At 36.8% G+C, this 19326-nt stretch overlaps 1 protein-coding gene across 1 annotated transcript in view; it reads left to right on the forward strand.

Annotated features, from left to right (window-relative positions):
• Window positions 1-19326, forward strand: part of FRAS1 (Fraser extracellular matrix complex subunit 1) — a 377453-nt gene that overhangs the window by 163210 nt on the left and 194917 nt on the right. Inside the window, 2 exon segments of the mRNA XM_049789877.1 lie at window positions 722-806; window positions 4834-5160. Coding sequence (XP_049645834.1) covers window positions 722-806; window positions 4834-5160 — 412 coding nt within the window.

Here is a 19326-nt window from a genome sequence, read left to right on the forward strand (position 1 = left end):
AAAAGCAAATTCACATTATTTTTTAATGAGATCTAATAATTCACAATAGTTTTACCTGCATCTCTTTATGTTCATCTTTATCTGGTCAGATGTTTTTCCTGTGCTAAGAATCAAACCCAGGGTCTCACACAGGTATGGCTGTACTTAGCTACATTCCCAGACATCTTTCTTTAATTTCCAGTGTTAATGTTTTATTCCTATACTTTTGGTGAAAATTCTTACTTGCCTATAACCTGGAAATGTTAGGGTTTTGTTCCCCCTCTTCTCATTTCTTACCTCTGTTGATGTTGCTGCTGTGATAATCATGACTCATTTATATGATCTTGACAATTTAGTTGTGTAGCTTACAGGGAGACACCTGTCATTTTATGATGCTCACATTCCTACAGCTTGTACATGTACTGATTATGGGTGGTCATACTTGGTGTTCTGGTGCTTTCATTTTAGTTTCAGTGCTTGCCAGTCTCTCTTAAGGAGAATCTGCACCCTGTAGTACAGTTGAAAAGAACCAGAGATGGCAGGCAGCAGAGTGGCATACATCAAGCTTGGTTGTGCATTGGCATCAGGGATTGAAAAGCAGTTTCCTGACTGCAAGGCAAATGCTCTAGCCAATGACCAGAATCCCCACCACACCGCACCCCCAAAAAATATTTTTAAATTTCGTCTTTCTAATGATTAACATGATTGTATTTTCTCTTTCTGTTCTTGGGCACTCTTTTAGGAAAGGTTACTTTTCGCTGAAAATCAGTGACCAACAGTTCTTCTCTGAGCCAAAGCTGATCAACATACAAGCATTTTCAACACAGGTAATGAAAGTGCTGCATAGTTAATAATTTCACATATCCACTCAGTCTTAAAAGCAAACTGAGGTTCCTGTGCTTTTAGTAAAAATGATGAGTTGAATTAATTTTGTTTCAGTTATACTACATTCCACTAGAGCAGTGTTTAGTACTTGTGGGTAATAACTTTAACAAAACAAGTACATGTCTGTATTACTTTTCTTACCATTTGTCATTCAATCCTCACATAAACCCTCTGTTATATTATTCCCAATTTTCAGAAGAAGAGATAAGTTACAGCAAATTTTATAGTAAATTATTTATGGCAATACTGCTAAGAGAGGCAAGAAATGTGTTCAGTAAAAATGGCTACACACTAAATATTTGTTGTTAACAATGGCATTTATGGTGCCTGGCTTTACTATATTGAATCCAACACTGGCTCTTCAGAACAATTGTAAGTTGTTCCAGTTAAGACATTTTTATTTTAGGTGAGTTTATCTACATATTTTTCTCTCAAGGGTTATGTTTGAGTTCTTTTACCTATCATGTCAAACTCAGTTTTCAGTAGTTAGAGCACCTTGTTAACGATCAACTTAAATGAGATGCCAGTGTGGGCATCTGTCAAACATGGGTCAGAGGCAATCCTGGAAGATGCTATAAAACTAAGTGTGATGTCTCTTCTGTGCTCATCACTCATCTGCCAAGTTGAACTGCTGTGCCCAGAATACATATCATGCTAGATGTGCTGACTGACTGAGTGTAAAGGATTGAGCAGCTCAAATGTGCAAAGAGGAAAGGAAGAAAGGTGTATTCTGATATGGAGAATAAAGAATGGGACATAAACAACCTAACTATTGAATACCCTATATAGACAACCTAAATATCCAGCTCTTTAGCATGCTAATTCTGAGCTGGAGGAAATGATCATTGTGTTTTCTCACATAATATTTATATTTCCCCCAAAATAAAAATGAGATCATAGATAACATAGACTTGAAGCAAAAGTCACTGCTCAAACTGCTCTCCACCCAGACCAACTTCTCTTCAGTTTACCTTAGGGATAACTGAAATTCAGGGATGATTAGAAATTGATCCTAAGCTAATTTGATCTCAAGGTTAAACCAAAAAAAATATGAATTTCTTTCTTTCTTTATTTCTTCTTTCTTCCTTTCTTCTTTTCTTTTTCTTTTTTCTTTCTTTCGTTCTTTCTCTTTCCTCTTTCCTTCCTTCCTTCCTTCCTTCCTTCCTTCCTTCCTTTCTTCTTTTCTTTTTCTTTTTTCTTTCTTTCGTTCTTTCTCTTTCCTTCCTTCCTTCCTTCCTTCCTTCCTTCCTTCCTTCCTTCCTTCCTTCCTTCCTTCCTTCCTTCCTTCCTTCCTTCCTTCCTTCCTTCCTTCCTTCCTTCCTTCCTTCCTTCCTTCCTTCCTTCCTTCCTTCCTTCCTTTTCTTCTCTCTCCTTTTATTTCTTCCTTCCTTAATGGGGGGAACAACCAGCAGTGATCAAGTTTTACTTCTGCTCTGAACTCAGGTACTGCTCCTAGTGGGCTCATGGGACCATACGGGATGCCAGGGATTGACTCCAGGTTGGCTGCATGCAAAGCAAATGCCCTACTATTATTCTAGTCTCAGAAATTTGTTTCTTTTCTGCGACACTCTGCAATGTTCACAAATTGTTCCTGGCTCTACACTCAGGAATTATTCCTGGTGACCACACGGGATGCTAGAGATCAAATCCAGGTCAGCTACATTCAAGGCAAACTTTCTACCTGGTGTGTTATTACTCTGGTCTTAGTAATTTCTTTTTACGTAAAGCTAAAATCTGTTATCTATAAATATGGACCAGAGGGACAAATTGGGTCACGGAACATATTGACTTAGATGTTTCTCTTTGCTTAAGTGCAACAAATGGTGTTTTTGTTCTTTATGTATGTGTGGTAATATGGCCACTTTCAATAAGTTAGTAAAAAACAGAATAGATATTGGTGGTTGAATTCTTAATCAGAGAAGGTGAGTTCTCAGAGTTCCCAAATAAAATTTTACCCCAAATAAGTGAGTAGATAGTGATGGTTTGTTTTCTATTATTTTCATTCTATATGAAACTTTTACCATTTTAAAAGTTAAGCAGTGGGATCTAGGGCTAGGAAGATAGCATAGAGGGCAGGGGTACATACACTAGGACCCCCTACTTGATTCTTGACAGCACATGGTTCAGGAATACAGCAGGTTCTCAGCATAGAACCCTCAGGAAGATTGCGAAATATTACTAAGAATGGCCCCAGATCCCCTGATAACTCCTAGGCTCTCAAAGTAGAATCTTAGTAATAAATTTTATTTGAATTTTATTGGCTTTTTCTTCCCTTAAATTTTTTTAATATTTGATTATGAATCTGAGTCTTCATGAAGATTTTTCTCATTTGAGTTAATTTGATCTTTTCCATTTATGAATCTTAATATTACCTTTGACCTCCCTCTTTCAGAATCTGAGGTGTCTTTTTTCCCCAAGTAGAGAGTCATAGTTTTTGAATTCTCTCTTGGGAATTATGAGGACTAGCTATTATATAGGATTTTGCAATGCGGTTATTAAAATAATGCATTAGTTAGACATTACTTTAATAGGTATTGAAATTTCCAGGAGGCCAGGAGGGTACTTGGGTAATTTAAATAAAAGGCCATTTGGATTAAAGAAAGCAATATGCTGAGAAGTCCATTCAACTTTAAAGGATATAAAATAACCAAGATAATGTTTTCTTTGGCTTCTGGCCTCAGGTTTTTTTTTAATGAATTTTTTTTCTGTTTTGATTCATTAACTTTTATCTTATGAGTGGACATTTTATCTGCTTACTCAAAATGGTGAAGGAAACCCAATGCTCCTCGAAAAATGTTAACTTTTGCTTTATTAACAGTGCCATATGAGTTAACCAGATGATTGCCTTACTCACTCTGCCCACAATCTTGTTAGGCAGAGTTGAGATGGCCTTCATAAAATTGTAGGTTAGACACCCCAGAGAAATTTGTAGGAGACCTGAAATATCATAAATTCAGTGTGCAAATAGTTTCCTTGCTAAGAGTCTGCGTGCTACCACATGGCTTGCAGGGGTCTCAAACTCACAGTCCAACGGCTGCAAATGGCCCTCTGTACAACATTTTGTGGCCCTGCCCTAGAGGAATCTTTTTTTGTTTTGTTTTGTTTTAGTTGTTTGGGTCACACACCCCCAATGTTCAAGGCTTACTACTGACTTTGCACTCAAGAATCATTCCGACTTTGCCTCCTGCTGCCCCCCAGTAAATTGAGTTTGAGACCCCTGGATGAATAGGTTCCAAGTTTAGGTCCACAATTGTAACACTGCTGATTAGTCTCTTTTGGATTTAGGTCACTGACTGGTTTCCCCAACATTGACCTGTTCTTGAGTGCCTTGAATGCAATTGAGGGATGTTTTTGGCTGATTCATCTAAACATGAATGATTCTCATGGTGTTGTTTTTCCTTGAAAAGTGGCATGTAGGGGGTTGGTGGGATAGTACAGTAGGTAGGGCCTTTGCCTTGCACGCAGGCAGCCTGGGTTCCATTCCCTGGCATCTTGTATAGTTCTCCATGCTCCACCATGGATGACTCCTCAGCTCAGAGCCAAGTGAAATCCATGATCATTGCTGTGTGTGGCCCAAAAAACCAAAATGAGAAAAAAGGAAAAGAAAAAAGTGTTCAGTGGGCCAAATAAGTTTGGGAACCTCTTGTATATCTCCAGTGATCAGAGATTTTAGAGAGATAGAAATAAGCAATTCACCTTAGTTACTTCGATGAATACTCTTAAGAAGTGGCTTAAGAACTTTCCAGAAGCAGAGGTGAAAGTAATTTATTTGGCAGTAATCGCTGGGACTGATCTTATCTAGCAAAAGCTTTGCTTCTGCAATAGTTTAACCCTTTTTGGAATAATCTAGATTGTTGAAGGAGAAAAACATCAAGATACCAACCCAGTAGAACATAGCTGGTTCATCATCCTCTGGATTGTCTTTTTTTCTGCTCAGTGATCTCTTTTCCACTCCTCTCAACTCTTCAGGCTCCCTATGTGCTGAGAAATGAGGCCCTCCATATTAGCAGGGGTGAGAAGGGGACTATCACCAACCAGCTACTTGACATCCGAGATGACGACAATCCCCAGGATGTGGTCGTCGAAGTACTTGATCCTCCACTTCATGGCCAATTGCTCCAAACACTACAATTCCCTACAACTCCACTCTATCAATTCCGGCTAGATGAGCTCTCCAGGGGACTTCTCCACTATGTTCACGATGGTTCAGACAGCACATCTGATGTTGTCGTCTTGCAGGTCAATGATGGACACTCCATTCGAAACATACTCTTTCATGTAAAGACTATTCCCAAGGTAAGTGTCTTTTTTCCTTTTATTTTTGGAGGTAGATAGCACTTCTGAATGTGTTTAGGACTTACTCTTCAATTTACATTCAGGGACCCCTCAAAGTAGGGCTCAGATATATGGGGTGTTGGATATTGAAGCAAGATTGGTTACATGCAAGGCAAGCACTTTATCCACTATACTGTTTGGCCCAGTAGGTGGTATTCTTAAGCTACAGTTTCTTTTTACCCAAATGTAGAATTCTGTTTATATTATTTTGCAGTACTGATAAATATATGTATTTTCTCACACATTTATTCAACACCTATTATGAAGCTATTCAAGACTAAATTTTGCCACTGAACTTGAATAAAATATAGTTCCCAATCTCAAGAAGTAGTTGTATATTTGATTAGGAACACCTTGATCTAAGAAAACTGTTTTCAAGTTCACTACAAAATGGGTAACTTTATTTTAATTTGCTCCTTCTCAATGTATCACTTCCATTGATTCTTTTGTGTTCTCTCTTAGTTTGCTCATAAAAAGTAAGTACAGCCCTGCCATAAGGTCATGTGGACCTCATAGTCAGGTTATCATAATGAATTGGAAAGAATGTGAAAGGTCAGCCATTGTGGTAGCCCAACTGAAGTACAATAAGGAAACTCACTCTCTCTCTCTGAAACCATTTTTTCTGCCAAAGGTTATTTTTATATATTTATAACATCAATAATAGGCCATACAATATAGGCAAGATGAACTGTAGGTAGCTGACAAGAAATTTCTGTGATTTTTCAGTCATGTATTAGGATCATGCTATACAATTTCTTGCACCTGTGGATTAGCCATTTTTCGGACCTTGTCTGCAGGTTGGAGCACAGAAAGAGCAATCAATATTCTGCAGCCAGAGTCATTTTTATGATGATTTCATGTTTTTGCCTTATGATAATACCCACATGTCTACCTTATTATTTACCAAGTGTTTTTAATTAATTTAAAATTTTATTTTAATAGTTTTGAAAATAATAGGCTTATTATATACTTATATTTCCCCACACTAAGCACTTGTATATTACTATATATGTACATACATTGTAGCCATTTTCTAGTGTCTACATATTTTAATTTTATTTTGGAAAGATTAATTTATATTGTAGTAGAGATGTCCATTTAAAAAATCATTGTCTTACAGTTGCAGAATTACTGCAACATTTCTTCCATCACTTTCCCATAATTCCTTTTCTACCCTTTTCTTCTAACCTCCTCAGTTCCAAGTTCTATGCTCACACATTTTTAGCTGCACTGATTGTTATAGCATACAACAGACATTGGCTATGGTGCTCTCTGAGGTTTGCACACTTTTCTTTAGATGCTTGCACATATATGCTGGAACTTGTACTCTCTGTTGAGCTACTAAAGTTATGATTATGGTGCTTCTAAGGATCACGATGGTTCTGACATTCTTGCTAAAGGATACATTTCCTGACTGAGGTTCTTGCACATCTTTTGAATTGTGGTCCTGCTAGAGGTTATATTTTTTTTTGTAGTCCTTATGCACACATGACTATGGTATAAATAGAAATCGTTCATAGCTGGTGAATGCAGGCAACTTAGCTACCAGGCTCAAATAACAACTGCCAGAATTGTACTCAGGACATGTAAAACTGTTTGAATTTTAAATTATGACCACACACTTGTAAAGCAGGCACACTAAGTCTATTGCAATTCTTTCTAATCCCAGCATTAAGTTTTATGACCTCTCCCATTATTTTAAATTAGAACTGTACACTGTGGTGATCAAGGAGTCCTGTGGTGCTGGGGATGAAAGTCAAGGCCTCCCTCAAAGCTCTCTCTTTGACCCTATCAAACCACCTTTTGTTTTGTTTGGGGCCACACACTGCAATGCTCAAGGGTTACTTATGGTTCTGTTCTCAGAAATCATTCTTGGCTGTGCTAGAGGGATTATATGAAATGCACAGGATTGAACCTGTGCTGGCTGGGGACACCGTGAGCATCATCTTTATTATATGATTTATCTGCCCCCTATCACTTTTACATAATATCAGGAAGATAATTAATATTTAATATTGCACATAAATTCTTATTTTGCTAATCCAACTATAAAACTTTGACTATCATAACTTTGTGAGAGGTTGGGTGCTCAGTGGTCCTTGGGGCTAGTCCTGGTGGTCATTAGCCTGAGCTTTTTTATAAAATCTAATCTACATACTATATCAGATGTTCTTAGAGGTTTCTAATGTAATGGCTATCACATTTTGGGACAATACTAGGCTAACACATGCTAGCCTATTAAAAAGACCTATTGAAAAGTTTTTGTTTTGTTTTGTTTGTTTGTTTGATTAATTGATTTATTCTGTTTTGGTCTTTGGTTTTTCTGTTTTGGGATCATTAATTCTTACTGCCAGGCATCACTCCTGGCAGTGCCAGCGATTGAACAAACATTGGATAATATGTAAGACAAGCTTCTTAACGCCTGTACCACATCTCCAGCCTCTTGAGAAACATTTTGAAAACCACGTACTATTTCACTAGAAGCTATTTCACTAGAAGGTCTTTTCTCTACCACAGCAAGAATGGGTTTTTTTTGTTTGTTTGTTTGTTTGTTTGGTGGTAGATTTGGAGACTGTGAATTAACATATTATTCCAATTATCAGTACTTACTTAATATGTCATTAATGACTAGTAAAAAAAAATAGATCATTCAAAATTTGTAGCTGATCCTCAGGAAGGTAAACAGCTGAATCTAATATGATCTGCTTGTTAGTCTCTCAGCTCTTGTATCTTTATTTCCTGCTACTGAAATAAGAGATGGTGGCAAAAGATAGATGGGAATAAGTGAAGACTGATTATGAGACAGAATTGGCACAAAGCCACCTTGTAGCTAATCCTAATTATCACCCACCAAACAACCACCCTGGGAGATGAAATTTAGTTCTGAAAAGACGAAGTCTAGACAGACAAAAAAAACTTTTCTTCCTTCTCGGTGCTTTTCCAAAGGTTGTTATAGAAGTTCAATGCAGTCCTGTCAGCTGCCTTTCCTATCGTGCTTTCAATCTCCAACTTTGGAGTTCAGTTCAGAGTATTGCACAATCATTTCATGTGATGTTCAGGGTTGAAGGATATTTCTAGGATTTTAACTGCTATCGCTACCCAAACAAAACAAAGAAAATCTCTTAACTTTTTTTTTATAATCTTCTGGTTATTAATAAAGCCTAAACATAGAACATGAAATTCCTATAGTGTTTGTAATTCAGGTATCGTTTTGGAATTTAAAGTGCCTGGACCTCCTTTGACAGTCAGTCATAGCCTTAAAACCCCTTAAAACCATGTAGTGATGTGGGTTCTACACTTTATTTCTCATAGTGTCAGACTTTTCTGTCTCACCAGTGACATAAAGGCGATTAAACCAAGGTACTGTGATGATAAAATTCAGTGACCATATCCTCAGCTCTAGAAATATTAGCAATAAATTAACATTGTAATAAAGTAATATTTACAGAGATGCTCTATTTCCTTATAAGAACTAAAAATCCGGGGCTGGAGTGGTGGCTCAGAGCAGTAAGTACCTTGCCCACACTAGCCTAGGATGGATCTTGATTCTATCCCCAGGCATTTCAGATGGTCCCCCAAGCCAGGATCTATTTCTGAGTGCATAGCCAGGAGTAATCCCTGAGTGTCACCAGGTGTGGCCCAAAAAACAAAAAACAAAAAAACAAACAAAAAAAAGAATTAAAAATACTTTTCTTATCTAATTTTCAGATATTTACAAATCTCAGCAAAGAAAGTTAACATTAGTCTTTGAATTTTTCTAAAGAAAAATGCTATTCTGGGCAGACTTTTTTTTTAATTTAAAATTTTATTTAGCACTAAAGTTTGATAAAAATGAAAACATTTAATCTTTTCTAATTTTGTCATTCAGTGATGTTTGTACAATTGACACCTATAATTTTTCCAAAAGTGGGCACTGAGAAAAGGGGTCAAAGTTTAAATTTTTGCTAAAGATATTGGATGCTGGAGCTATTATTTTGAATTAAGCTCTTGCTCCTCACAATTTAGCCATACGACTCTTTACTTTCTAGTCCCTATTTTTCAAAGTTGTGGTCATATATATTTTGTTACCTTTAATGGACACACTGGACAAGTAATTTAGTTCTTTTCTCGTGTCCTGTCCAAGTTGTCTGAGCCCCAGGCCTCCTGGAATCTTCCCCCTGGACTGAACACATCTTATTTCAAGTGAAGCTATTTATAATCATAAGTCTAGGAGCCCAAGAAGAAAAAAAATGGCCTCAGCTATTTACAGTTTCCAGCAAATGTGACATCAACATGATGTATTTTGTTCAGAAAATCTTTTCTGAAGATAGACACCCATGTTCTTATCCTGAGGCTACCTGTTTATTAAATTTGGAATGAATATAGTTGCTGACTGCTGTCTTAGCTGGTAGTTTATATGTGATGGCCAAGGGGATTAGGGCTAATTCCTACTGAATGAATATATAAACTAATTTGATGGTCTTCAACAGGTACTTTAAATTAGTCATAGAGATGAAAGGAGAAAAAGTGCTAAGAGAAGGAAGCCTTGTAGTTGAGAAACATTTTCACTCTTGGGCTCTTGAACCAAATACATCATAGTTATGCACTTTTTCATTTGTGAATAGATGTGCCCATTGAGGAAGGCTGGTACCTGGATTTCTATCTTTGACTTGCTCTCTCAAGTTGGATAAGAAGTCTTTAGGAAACCACTGCTAATGTTGTGGTTCCCTTTCTAGGACTGAGAGTAGTAATATAACTGTCAATTCTGCTCTAGCTTCTCAAAATTTTGTAGAGTTTTTCCCAATCTCAGATTGTACTCTTTCTGGGGGGGAGAGGGTGTTGGGGCCATACCTGGTGGCATACATGGTTTACTCCTGTATGGTTCATAAATCACTCACTACACGCTTAGGGGACCATATAGGATGCCCGGGATCAAACTCAGGTCTGTCCTGGGTCGACTGCATGCAAGGCCAATGCCCTACTGCTGTGCTATCACTTTGGCCCTCATGATTGTACTCTTTTTATTTTATTTTTGATTCTATTTTATTGAAAGCATTGTTTCAAGGATGTACAAAGTCCTTCATAGTTGAATTTCAGACATATAGTGAATCAGAGCCATCCCTACCACCAGTGTTGACATCCCACCACTAGTATTCCTAGAATACATTCTATACCATCATCCTTTGTCCCCTGGCCAGCAGATTCTTTTTAAGTTTAGATTTTTATAGTTTGGATCTCTTGTTTTTATTGTTGACTTTTGGCTTGGATATTTAATTCCTTCCTTTTTTATTTTTCTTAATTTTATACAAAATGCAGAAATATGAGGTAAAACAAAGTTAATTTGTGTCCCAAGGTTCTGTGAAAAAGTGTAAGCCTCTATCTATCTAAAAGATTAAAAAGGAGGAGTAGCAGGGTTTTTTTTTGTATATAGGTGCAGCAAAAGTTGGGAAAAATAGAAAGGAAAAACCTTTGGCCTAAAAAACAGAGTGTCCCTACCCATGAAGCATTCTGCCATAAGACAGGCTCTGAGAATAGTAAGTTGTGTAACCCCAAGTCTTTCTTCATGGCCCTTAATCACTGTCCTCAATCACAGTTGTCACAGTCAGGCTTTTGTAATTAGAGATTTTGGTTTTTGCACAGATTCTATGTCAAAGTCAGGGTGTCATGGAGTGTCTTCCGGTTTCATCTCACTATTAGAGAAACCTGTCCTGAAAGCAAGTTGTTGCTGTTTCCAAGTTGTCAGGGTATCATATGAACCCCTATGGAGCAAGTGAGTGCCAGGGAAGCATTAGGGCCTTCCCTGGTAGAACTTCATTTCCTGCTGTGGTGCAGAAAACCATGCTGGATCCAAATACAGGATTCAAGGTTTAGGGTTAAATGGCCTATGTCCAATTGATTGAAGCCTAAGTCAAGACACTATGAAATATGATTGTACTCTATAGCTAGGTAGTGAATTAGCCCTGCCATGATGCTCCAGACTTTCTGAGTCACTGTATAGAAAATACAACTAGGACTAATGTTGAAACTTCTTCTGTTGGGGGAAGGAAGGAAAAAAAGTTAAGAAGATTAAAAGGTAATAAAAAGTGCTCTGTTGAACAGTCTTTCACTAATTGGGTGGATTATCAAACTCTAGTCTGCTCAAGTGATGATTCTTAAGCTGTTTGACATATCATAAAGGAGTAAGATTTGGGCATGGCAGAGTCTTGCTATTGGTGGGTTCTCACCACTCCTGGGCTTTCAAGGAATTACCTTCTTTTCCATTAATTAAGGAGCCCATGAAAACTCCCCCTTTTTTCCACTTTGGCAATAAATTTGGTGATCTTTTTGACCTCCTTTATTGTTGAAACAATTTATTTTCTACAACTGGGTAATGCTTTGATCTTAAAAGTCCCCCAAGTGTAATGCTATAAACTGGATAGAAAATTCTATTGCCACAAGTTCTTTCTGGCTTTTGGAACTTGGAGTGAGGTTCTCAGCTTCCTTAATCTCGCCTGTCCATTGTTTGTCTTGTTTATCAGGACACATAGCATATCTTATAAGAACATATAATAAGATGTTTTCTAGAGACACATAATTAAGAATGTTGTGGAAATTACAAATTTAAGTGATATAAGACTGTCTATTTTTAATAGTCTTTCATAAATAAATTTTAGCATGTATCAAGGTTTTACTACATTTAGACTTGATTTATTCAATTGGTGTCTCTGAAGGGCTTTGAAGAAAATTTTATTTATATATATGATTGATTTAACTAATATCATATACATTTATATTTTTGATATATAAAACATGTGAATGCGCTATCTCTATAAAGCAGTTGAAATCTTTAGTGGAAGATTCCATATTATTTTATTCCTCAATTTTTAGATACCTTGATTTTCAATACTATAAAAGATAGTTTTTTATTGAAATTAAAAATAAATAAGGATTTCATGCATCTTTTATTCCAACATCATACCCACTACCAACCACTACTTCCCTCCATCAATGCCCCAAGGACCCCAAATTTCTATATATTTGACCTGAAGAAGGAAGCCTCTAGCAATGGTCCTCAAACTTTTTAAGCAGGGGGCTAATTTACTGGCCCTCAGACTGTTGGAAGACCATACTGTACAAATTCCTATGCACACTGCATATATCTTATTTTGAAGTGAAGAAACAATATGGGGACAAATACAATTTGTGGCCTGTGGCCCATAGTTTGAGGACCACTGCAAGGTTTACACACATACTGACAAACACTAAAACAACTCAGTAATATTCCTTTCCATCATTCCTTATCTTGCTAAATAGCATGTAAGCTTCATCTTTATCTTCCAGGCCACATGGATTCTCCCTAAAATCTAAATGTCCTGAAAAATTAAAATCTTAAAGCTATGATATATGTATTTGCATAATAAGGTATGGTTTTGTATATTAAACAAGTATTATGATTCCTTTTATATTCAAACAGTATTTTTCCATTTAATTTAATTTAAATTTTTTTCTTGTATATTTTTACCTCTGATTGGGTTACTTTATTATTTAGACTTATCATTTATATCTCAAAAGTTGATATAAAGGCAGAGAAGTTTTATTTTACCTATAGGAATGTTATTCTTTTAAACCATGGATGTTTGGTTCTTCTGGTTTATGATATTAATATATTTTTGTAGTATAATATATAACGACTAACCTTTATTATCAACATTTCTGCATGCCTATTATTCTATAAAATGAATTTAAAGCATTGTTTTAAATTTACTCTCAGTTTTGCTTGTTGGTATTTCATTACCTTTTATGTGGAATCCTGAAAGAAATATAAACTTTCACCAGGCAGGAAATTATTCAGCTAATAGAATATTTAACTTCTTTAGTTTACAGATATATGACATGGAGACTATTATGCTGAATGAAATGAGACAGTGGGAAAGGGATAGATATAGAATAATCTCACTCATTTGAGGGATACAGGAATAACAAGAGATAGTCTGGTAATAATATCTAAAGACAATAAATACAAATGTCAGGAGGTCCAGCCTGGGGTAGAAAACTCAGCACAAAGAGTGCTGAGTGTAGCTAGAGTAGAGCAAGGTAGGGGTGGTGGTGAGAGGGAAATAGTAGACATCAGTGAAGGGAAGGGTGCACATGGATGGATGGTGTACATTGTATGACTGAAACCCAACAATGAACAATTTTGTAACTGGTGATATAAATTGCTTAGATAAAACAATTAAAAAAATTAAAATGTAGTGGTCTGAGTGGTGGCACAGCGGTAAAGTATTTGCCTTGCACACGGCTTACCTAGGATGGACCTCAGTTCCATCTCCCATCATCCCATATGGTCCCCCAAGCCAGAGCGATTTCTAAGCTCATATCCAGGAGTCTGATCGTCACCAGGTTTGGCCCAAAAATAACAAAACAAAACAAAAAAAATTAAAATGGAAAAGCAACCTAAAGAATGGGAATAAATATCTGAAACAAAATAGCCCATAAAATGTTAATATATAAGATATTTAAGAAAAAGAAATTCAATAACAAATTTTAAATAGCATAAGAACCTGCAGAGGCATATGCCTAAAAGAAGACATGTTGGAAAGTGGTGCTATGGCTCTGCAGCAGAACTCTTTCCTGTATGTCTAAGACTCTGGCTTCATCCATGTGTTGGCAATAAAAGAAAGAAAACAAATAAGCAGTCAACTAATATAAGAAAAGATGCTGTTCAACAACATCTAATCACCGAAGAAGTGCCAAATTAAAGCAACAAGGAGATATCACCTCACATAATGATTATTTCTTTGCTGTGAAACAAAGTTTGATCATTTTAAGTTATATTGGCAACATTTTATAGATAGTATGGAGAATGTGATGCTTCTGACTTTATAGTACATGACAAATTTCATGCAAATTGAAAAAATATTTATGTCCATTCATAATTAAAACTCAGCAAAATGCGTGTAAAATATCCTTCCTTGAAATAGTAACAGCTATCTATAAAAAGACCATAGCCAACATTATTCTTAATGGTGAAAAACTGAAAGCATTTCCACTGAGATCAGGCACCGGAAAAGGATGTCCATAGTCTCCATTCTTTTCAATATAGTATTAGAAATCCTAGCAATGGCAAACAGGCAAGAGAAGGAAATCAAAGGGATTCAAATTGGAAAAGTGGAAGTCAAACTATCTCTATTTGCAGATGACATGATGATATATATCAATGATCCAAAACAGTCTACAAAATAAGCTCCTAGAAACAGTAAGCCAGTACAACAAAGTGGCCAACTACAAAGTCAATACACATTCCTTTATACAAAATAATGACTCAGAGGAAAAATACATCAAAGAGTCTATTCCATTTAAAAATAATGTCAGAAACCAATAGTACAAAAGAGGTGAGAGACTATACCATGAAAAATTCAAAACACCAGAAAGAAATTGAAGACCAAAGGAAATGGAAAAACATTTCATGCTGATAGATTAGAAGAATCAATGTTATCAAAATGACCAAACTACTATATAGATTTAATGCAATACCTATCCAAATTCAGACATTTTGCAAAGACTTAGGACAATTAATTATTAAGTTTGTGTCAAATCATTAAAAAAATAACCACATAGCCAACACCATATTGGAAAAAGAAGAAACTGGGAGCTATCGCATTACCTAATTTGACAAAGTAGCCAACAACATGAAATAGAATAAAGACAATTTCTTCAACAAATGGTGTTGGGACAATCAATTAACCATGTGTAAGAAATTAAAGATCAGTCCATATCTCACACCAACAAAAGTCAATTCAAAATGGATCAAAGACTTTGAAAGCAGATCTATAAAGATCACTGAGGAATGCATAGGCAGAACACTTCAAGACTTAGACCTCAAAAGAGTCTTCAGTTAGGCTGGGAAAATCTACGCCCGCCCAGTGATTCCTGACTGTGAGTGTTGCCTGTGTGTGTTTTTCCACTGTCCTGTGTCCAAAACCTCTTGGGAGTGGGCTGAAAAGTGCCCAGAAAAATAGCACTCCCAGAGGCTCCAGAAGAGCACGGCCGCTCTGCTTCGCTTTGCGGCTGCGCACTCTTTCTACCCAATGAACCCCACCACAACATGCAGAAAAAAATCACACTACAAGAAGGAAAATGGGGAAACCTCGCAGGCAATCAACATGCACAGAGAATGAAGATGATAGCTCGGATGACCTAAAACACTTCGACCATCTAATTAACCTCTCAGACAAGGAGTTTAGAATAGCAATATGGAAGATGTTTGTAGAACTCAAAGAAAGCATAGATTGATCTGAACATAACACAAAGACAGAAATCAGAAAACTCCAAACTGAAATAACAGATCTGAAAAACACGGTAGCTGAACTGAAACACTCAGTAGATGGTCTCGCCAGCAGGGTAAAAGCAGCTGAGGACAGAATTGGCATGCTGGAAGATGAGATGCAGAAAGACTCAACACAGAAGAAGAAATTGAAACCTTAAGAAAAGAACCTTAAGACAAATGATCAGGCAATGGAAAAAGTACTCAAGGAATGTGAACAGATGAAAATAGAAGTCTTTGATAAACCCAACAGAAAACAACATAAGAATCATTGGAGTCCCAGAGATCCAGGCAGGAGATCTCCAGGAAGAATCAAGTGTCAAAGACATTATCAAAGAGATACTCCCAGAATTAAAGACTATATGCTATCAAATCCTGCATGCCTGAAGAGTACCAGCTAAAAGAGACCCAAAGAAAAACACCCCAAGACAATCCTTGTTACAATGACAAACCCCACAGATAGAGATAGAATACTAAAAGCTGCAAGATCAAAAAGGGAAATTACATTCAAAGGAGCATCCCTAAGACTTACAGCAGACATGTCACAAGAAACTCTCAAGGCCAGAAGACAGTGGTGGGATATTATGACAAGACTGAATGAAATGGATGCCTCACCAAGAATACTGCACCCAGCCCGACTCACGTTCAGGTTTGAAGGAAGGATACATAGCTTCATGGATAAACAACAGCTCAGAAACTTCACAGATGAAAAACCAGCCTTAAAGGAAAAACTGAAAAGTCTACTTTAAGACAACAGAGACCAACAAACACAGCAAATTTATCTACAAAGATGACATTAAATCCTATGACGATCGTCTCTCTAATGTCAATGGACTAAATTCACCAATTAAAAGACACAGAGTGGCAAAATGGGTCAAAAAGATGAATCCAACCTTCTGCTGCCTACAAGAAACACACCTGAATAGTCAGAACAAACATAGACTCAAAATCAAAGGCTGGAGGAAAATCATCCAATCAAACAACACCCTTAAAAAAGCTGGGGTGGCCATATTAATATCTGATGACACCAAATTTATACTCAGAAAAGTTGAAAGGGACAAAGATGTACATTATGTACTAATCAAGGGATATGTACAACAGGAAGAAATCAAACTATTAAACATATATGCACCCAATGAGAGACCAGAAAATTATCTAATACAATTACTGACAAATCTGAAAGAAGATATCAATAAGAACACAATAATTGTGGGAGACCTCAACACGGCCATATCAGCACTTGATAGGTCACCAGACTGAAACCCAACAAAAACATACCCTGAAAAGAGTAATGGAAGAAAGAGGACTAGTAGATAAATATAGGATACTCCACCCCAAAAAACGTGGATACACATTCTTCTCCAATGTACATGGGTCATTCTCCAGGATAGACCATATGCTGACACATAAAACATACCTTCATAAAATCAAGAGGCTAGAAATCTTGCAGGCTACCTTTGCTGACCACAAAATTATTAGATGTGAACTATAAAGCCACACAGAAAAAAAAACTTTAACAATTGGAAATTAAACACCCTGCTACTGAACAACCAGTAGGTCCAAGATGAAATCAAAGAGGAAATCAAAACTTTCCTGGAAACAAATGATAATGAAGACACAAACTGCCAGAATCTATGGGACATAGCAAAAGCAGTCCTGAGAGGAAAATTTATAGCTTTGCAAGCACACATCAGGAAGGAATAAGGGGCATACCTGAATAACTTAATGGCACAGCTCATAAAATTAGAAAATGGTCAACAAAAGGAACCAAAAATAGGGAGACAGAAGGAAATAACAAAACTGAAAGCAGAAATCAATGAAGTGGAAAACCAAAAAAAAAATCTGAAAGATCTATGAAAGCAGAAGTTGGTTCTTTGAAAAAATAAACAAGATTGATAGACCATTGGCAAATTGGCAAAACTCACAAAGAAAGGGAGAGAGGGAGAGAGAGAAACCTGATAACCCGTATTAGAAATGAGAAGGGGGAGATCACGACAGATACTGCAGAGATCCAAAGGGTAGTCAGAGACTACTTTGAGAAACTTTAAGCTACTAAACATGAGAACCTAGAAGAAATGGATAAATTCTTGGACACTTATAACCTTCCACAATTAAGTAGGGAGGATATAGCATATCTAAACACCCCCATCACTATTGAGGAAATTGAAAGGCACATCAAAAAATTATCCAATTACTAATCATCAGGGAGATGCATATCAAAACAATGATGAGATACCATCTCACACCTCAGAGATTGGCAGACATCACAAAGAATGAGAACAATCAGTGTTGGCAGGGGTGTGGAGAGAAAGGAACTCTTATTCACTACTGGTGGGAATGCTGTCTAGTCCAACCTCTATGGAAAGTGATATGGAGATTTCTCCAAAAACTGGCAGTTGAGCTCCCATACGATCCAGGTATACCACTCCTAGGAATATAACCTAGGAACACAAGAATACAATACAAAAACTCCTTCCTCACACCTATGTTTATTGCAACACTATTCCTAATAGCCAGACTCTGGAAACAACCAAGATGCCCTTCACCTGACAAATGGCTAAAGAAACTGTGGTGCATATACACAATGGAATATTATGCAGTCGTCAGGAGAGATGAAGTCATAATATTTTCCTATACTTGGATGTACCTGGAGCCTATTATGCTGAGTGAAATAAGTCAGAGGGAGAGAGAGATGCAGAATAGTCTCACTCATCTATGGGTTTTAAGAAAAAAAAAGTCATCTTTGCAACAATCCTCAGAGACAATGAGAGGAGGGCTGGAACTTCCAACTCACTTCATAAAGCTCACCACAAAGAGTGGTGAGTGCAGTTATAGATATAACTACACTGAGAACTACCATAATCATGTGAATGAATGAGGGAACTGGAAAGCCTGTCTAGAGTACAGGTGGGGGTGGGGTGGGATGGAGGGAGATTTGGGACATTGGTGGTGGGAATGTTGTACTGGTGAAGGGGGGTGTTCTTTATGTAACTGAAACTTAATCACAATCATATTTGTAATCAAGATGTTTAAATAAATAAAAAATACTAAAAAATGTTTAAAAACGAAAAAAAAAGAGTCTTCAGTTACAGGATGTCAATGGCAAGGGCTGTAGAAGTAAATCTGAATAAATGTGACTACATCAAACTTAAAAGCTTCTGTATAGCAAAAGGAACATGGGCTAAAATTCAAAGATATATCTAACTGGGAGAAAATATTTGAACTCACATATCAAATAAAGAGTTGGTTTCTGGGCTGGAGAGATAGCATTTGCCTTGCATGCAGAAGGATGGTCTTTTGAATCCCAACATCCCATATGGTTTCCCGAGCCTGCCAGTAACGATTTCTGAGGGTAGAGCCAGGAGTAACCCCTGAATGCTGCTGGATGTGACCCCCCCCAAATATAAAAAAGAAAGAAAAAAAAGAATTAGTATCTAGGATATACAAAATACTCACAGATGTTAACCCCACAAAACATAAAAAACACCATCAAAAATGGGGAGAAGAAATGAATAGACACTTCTCTGAGAAAGAACAAAAGGTGGCCACAGAGGAAAGAAAAAAGTTCATCATCACTTAACATTAGGGAAATCCAACTAAACACAACAATGAGATATCATCAACTTATATCAGTAAGGATGGCACATATCAAAAATACTGGGAATAGTATCTGTTGGTGAGCATGTGGTCAAACAAGAACTCTCATCCACTGCTGGTGGCAATGCTGCCTCACCCAACCCCTATGGACAATATGAAGGGTTCTTAGTAAACTCGAAATCTATCTCTAAATGACCCAAAAATCTTGCTTATGGGTATCTATCCCCAGGACAAAAAAAAAACACTCA

The sequence above is a fragment of the Suncus etruscus genome, chromosome 16 (assembly GCF_024139225.1).
Source record: "Suncus etruscus isolate mSunEtr1 chromosome 16, mSunEtr1.pri.cur, whole genome shotgun sequence".
NCBI classification, from domain to species: domain Eukaryota; kingdom Metazoa; phylum Chordata; class Mammalia; order Eulipotyphla; family Soricidae; genus Suncus; species Suncus etruscus.